General features: G+C 46.1%; 2 protein-coding genes across 2 annotated transcripts in view; one reads left to right on the top strand and one right to left on the bottom strand.

Annotated features, from left to right (window-relative positions):
* Nucleotides 1-742, bottom strand: part of T265_14816 (hypothetical protein) — a gene marked incomplete at both ends in the record, with an annotated part of 18,439 nt that extends 17,697 nt beyond the window's left edge. Inside the window, one exon of the mRNA XM_009175404.1 lies at nt 584-742. Coding sequence (XP_009173668.1) covers nt 584-742 — 159 coding nt within the window. The remainder of the gene's footprint in view (nt 1-583) is intronic.
* T265_09346 (hypothetical protein) overlaps nt 1-5,154 on the top strand; it is a gene marked incomplete at both ends in the record, with an annotated part of 26,503 nt that overhangs the window by 7,455 nt on the left and 13,894 nt on the right. The gene's annotated exons all lie outside the window — the stretch shown is intronic.

The following is a 5,154-nucleotide window of genomic DNA, read 5'->3' on the forward strand; positions in this document are numbered from 1 at the left end:
TGACCACCCATCGGACGAAGAAATAAAGCACGAAATAGCCCTACTGAAACGTGAGAAGGCATCAAGACCGGACGGTCTGTATCCAGTCCACTCCAAAGAAGGCGCAGAATCCTTGGTGACTCATCTAACAAAGCTTGTCGGTGCTCTTCCGAATGAACAGAAAGTGGCTGCAAAATGGGGCATGTCGACAGTTATTCCTCTCTTTAAAAAGGGTACGCGGGGGGATGTGTAAAAACCACTGTGGTGTCAGCCTGGTATCTGTGGCATCGAAGGTGCTCTCTGGTTTTATCCTTCGAAGGTTGGCTGAACACAGAGAGAGGCAGATCCGTGAAAATCAAACTGGGTTCCGTCCTGCAAAAGTTTGTATCGATCAGGTTCTGGAACAGCGACACTGCTTCCAGCAACCAACAATGATTGTTTTTATTGATCTGAAAGTTGCCTTTGATTCAGTGGACCGCCAAGCACTATGGTAGTGTCAGTGGAACAAAGGTGTCCCCCATAAATTTTTGACCCTCATTAAGGCGCTGTACGCCAACTCCCGCGGCCGTGTAAAGGTCTACGGGAAACTCTCTCCTGGGTTCACCACATCAAGTGATGTCCGACAGGGCTGTCCTCTTTCACCTTTCCTCTTCAACTTCGTCACTGATACGATCATGGAAAACTCACTACCAGCCTCTACTGCCTGTGGGTTCGAAGTGCTCCCGGGGCTTTCGCTCGCAGATGTTGGGTACGTTGACGGCATAGCCCTTCTGGGATCTGGCGCCGCTGTAATGCAGATAATACTAAATAATCACAGTTGGTATGGGCTTCACATCTGCGAAGTGTAAAGTGCTACTTCAAGATTGGGTTGGCTGGAACCCTAGCCTTATGCTTGATGATGAGCCGCTTGAGGTAGTAGACAAATTTGTCTACCTGAGCAACTGTATCCGTCCCAGTGGTTTCACAAAAGGTGATATTTCCACCCGAACCGGGAAAGTCAAATCAGCTTTTGTGAATCTAAATCACCTGTAGCTCATTCGTCAAGGGTCAAGTTTACAATACTGCGGGTTAGAAACCTGGCCGCTGCGTGTGTTTGACCATCGATGTCTTCGGAGCATTACCTAGGTCCAGTGGGAGCACCGGATCAGCAATGCTGAAGTACGTCGAATGGTTTTCGGTAGAAATAACTCGCCCACGATAGATGAACTAATCACGCTCCATAGGTTGCGCTGGATTAGCCATCTATTCCGTATGCTAGTCGACTGACTTCCTCGAAGGGATCTTTTCGCACAGAGAACCAGGGTAGATCGTAAAATGACCTGGCAACGAACTGTGAAACCCAGCTTCGCTGGTCATTGCCGTTCCCTTGGATATGGACGCATCGACGGGACACATCAATGGTTAGAGGTACTGCCATACCTGGCACAGTCGCGTTCTCAATGGCCCTCGTGCATCCAAGCCATTGGCTTCAATGCATAGCTACCCTACCAATCTCCCCAGTGAAACGTTCACACAAAAAAGATGCATTTACGCATCAATTATATCAGCTACTGCTTCCAATGAGCAGTTATCTGTCCTTCTCCTCCAACGAGAGTACAGAACCGGTTAATTACAAAACTGCATGGTTCACATCTCGGCAAAAAGAGAACGAAGGTACCAACCAAGAGGTAATTCTGGGGCTCCCAGTCAGCTCATGCAAGACTGCCAGGTATCAAAGGTCGATTCACCTTTAGAGGCGGTTAGGCAGACTCTGGCCTTGTGGGCTACTTGGGTCGAACAAATGGGGCATGATACATTCAATGCTGCTTGACGCACATCCCACATGGAGTGAAGTATATTCAACGCACAGATGCAATGATCGATAGAATGAACGGGCTCTTTATGCAGTTTAGGATCCCGGGGACCGTGTGCAGGCACAATGGTACTCCACTCTTCAGCTGAGCTTTTCGGGTGATTGTATTTCTAAAATGGCGTCCAGAAAGTAAGACTGGCTCCTCACCATCCGGCATCGAATGGTCTGGCGGAACGGGTAACATGGACCATGCAACAAGGCCCTGTAAATCAGAAATGCTCATGGTATTGAACTTAACTAGATGGGTCCCTGTTTACCTCTCGGACGACACTCAATTTAGTCCAACGCAGTGTCACTTGCGGAGATGATATGATGTCGGATACTCCACATCAGAATTCACCTTTTTTCCCTGAACCCAGAAGTGCCGGAATCCGATGTTGTGTATAAGATTCTCCCACACGAGACAAACAAGCCGAGTTCCAAATGACAGATGATAGATTTGTGTGTGGGCATTTGGGTCACGTGCGTTGGGTCTACAAGCCATACAACTTCCTGAAAGCATGCCGAAGTCGGTGGATCGATAACAGTCATGAACATGATGCAAGCTTGGAGCGAAAGGAATTCCACAACCTGCCGTATGCATACGCACATCAACGAACGAACCGAATGCACAGGGGCAGGCTCAGCGTTTCTCTTTCAATGCCTAATCAACATCTTATAAATAGTCAAACCTGATTCCGTCCTTGCAAAGTCATTATTTTCTCCATTTGGAAAATATTAACGAATAAGAAGAATGTGCACTTTATCCGAATGGTGGCTATGCGGGTCACTTTTCATGAGTGTAGCTTGGGAGCATGCTAAATAGCGAGGGACTATATACGATTTTCAAATCCATGAGAGTTCTGCGGCATACCCTACCACTATTCTGAACGTACATCTCCAAGTTCCCGTCAAACATATATTCTACCTGAACCCAAATTGTACGAAATTAGCATACCAATATACTGAAAATTCAGCAATCTTATGAGTCGTGCATTACGTCCATACAATGTGTCGCGATATCTCGAATATCATGCCAACTGACACATGAGGCGGCCTGCTTCAGCACATTCCATCATAAACAGAAAGTCAGTTGGGTTCCAGGCCAGGCTCCCACCAAAACCAAACTGGAATGCAGATAAGTGTATTTCGCTAACCTTGTGGATGGTTTCCTTCCCATATATGTTCCTTTCCAAAACTAGTAAGCCTAGTCATTTGTACTGTGGGGATCGTACCTTCTATCATCCATTTGTAGGATACGTTCTATTCGTCATTTCAGCCGAGGGGACTGTCTCAAACACAGAGGACCCTGTAGCATTCACCATGCTACATGCCGGATCCTCGAAAGCAACCTATCCGGCTTTTCGTGATCATCAACAACCTTCGTTTTGCGTAGGCGTGGAGAACTGATGACTTTCTTGGAGCCCTACCAAGGCATTACAGCAAAGAAGTCGGTTAGAGGAATTTTTTTAAAAGGCTTTCGTCGCTTATTCTGACGTCTGTGTAGACATGGTCTCAGCTCACGCAAATGAGCTGTTATTTTGCCCATTCCTCAGTGGTAACCACGGTCGAAATTACTGCAGTCACGATATTGGGACACTACAACATGAATCGGTGTGCACTGTGCATATCGAGTGAAACTCAAGAACGGTTATCGATTCTATTCAGGCAGATGGCCATAATATTGTGTTTCGCACTTTCTCAACATGCAACGTCATGTTGTATCTGTTGTGAACAAGATCAAAAGGCTCCACAGATTCCCTGAATAGCCGCTTTGAGAAACACCATTTGACGGATTTTTTTCATGCATCCGGACAAAAAAAAACGACATACAAAAAAACAGGTGCTGGACGTTGCCAGTCTCTCCCCAGCTGGAAGTTGAAATCACAACTCAGTTATATCTTTGCACTTATACAGACCGTATCAATCCCACCAACGTTTCTCAAACTTTAATTCTGCTCACAAAAATAGGAAGTTTACCAGGAAAAAAAAACAAATTGATTTGCAAATGAGTGTATTTCTCGAAGACAGTCCAATTTGTGTTCAAGTAGAACATAAGGTTGACGGAAACTCGGAGACTAGGCCTACATGATGAGCCCCAAGAAGGGTGAAACGGGTCGTGGGCTGTCGAAGAGTTTTCAGCAACATTGTGAGTAGCTTCCTTTATGAAAAATAGTTTACCAGGGAGTTTGAAGAAGACCGTCAGCTAGCTCGCCCAGTTGTCAGCATAATAAGCAGAGATGATCAAACTATACATTAATGCAACTCGGGCGGGTCAGATACATCTATCTCACTGAGAGAGGATATCTAATTCTATGTCTGACTGCACAGGTGAACTTATCTCCTCAAGACAGGCGTTTACATCCTCAAGAATTCACGATTCAGACAATGCACACCACTAAAACAAACAGAAAGCGACAGCAGCGAACATCATCATCGTCATTATTGACAACAATACACCAGTTATGAATACTGTTGCTTGAATTTCATATATCTACCAATAAGAAGCATGTTGTCACCACTGAAACGATAATTTGTAGACTAAGGAAATCCGTTGCCTGAGTTTCAGTTCCATCAGTGCTATTGTTTACCAGCTGAGGCAAACTGGTAAACTCTATCGCCAGATTATACGTACTCGTTTCAGGTTTTTGTCAAGAGGCATTCGTCAGGTAGAATACTGAGACACGTAAACCAACTTGGTTGGTTGAGTCATGCACTGAGGATGACAAACAGAGTGGACCTCATCGTGGTAAGACAGTTTTTGCACCTTTTTGCCTATAGAGCTATACCGGAGGGCCTCGATTTGATACACACAGAGTTGCTCATACAAGGTTGATCAATGGACAGAGATCGGGGCTTAGAACATGCTCGGCGACCTGTCCCTTAAAGACTTGTACTACTATGACATCCAACCACTGATCGTCAGGATTGCCCCTGCTGGGACATGAGACACAAGATGCATGGATGGCGCCTAAGGCATATGTTCATTGCGGTACCAGCTTCCGAAACGGTAGAAGTCGTTTGGCCACTTGGTGTCCACCAAAGGACCAACAGGGAACCCAAACAGACCACATTGCCATCAGATACCGATGGCAACAGTCCATCACTGTTCGCCGCTCCCTCTGAACAACTTGTGTGTACTCTGACCATTCACTGTATCAATAGAATGCACGGGCTCTTTATGCAGTTTAGGATCCCGGGGACCGTGTGCAGGCACAATGGTACTCCACTCTTCAACTGAGCTTTTCGGGTGATTGTATTTCTAAAATGGCGTCCAGAAAGTAAGACTGGCTCCTCACCATCCGGCATCGAATGGTCTGGCGGAACGGGTAACATGGACCATG

The sequence above is a fragment of the Opisthorchis viverrini genome (assembly GCF_000715545.1).
Source record: "Opisthorchis viverrini unplaced genomic scaffold opera_v5_277, whole genome shotgun sequence".
Lineage (NCBI taxonomy): Eukaryota > Metazoa > Platyhelminthes > Trematoda > Opisthorchiida > Opisthorchiidae > Opisthorchis > Opisthorchis viverrini.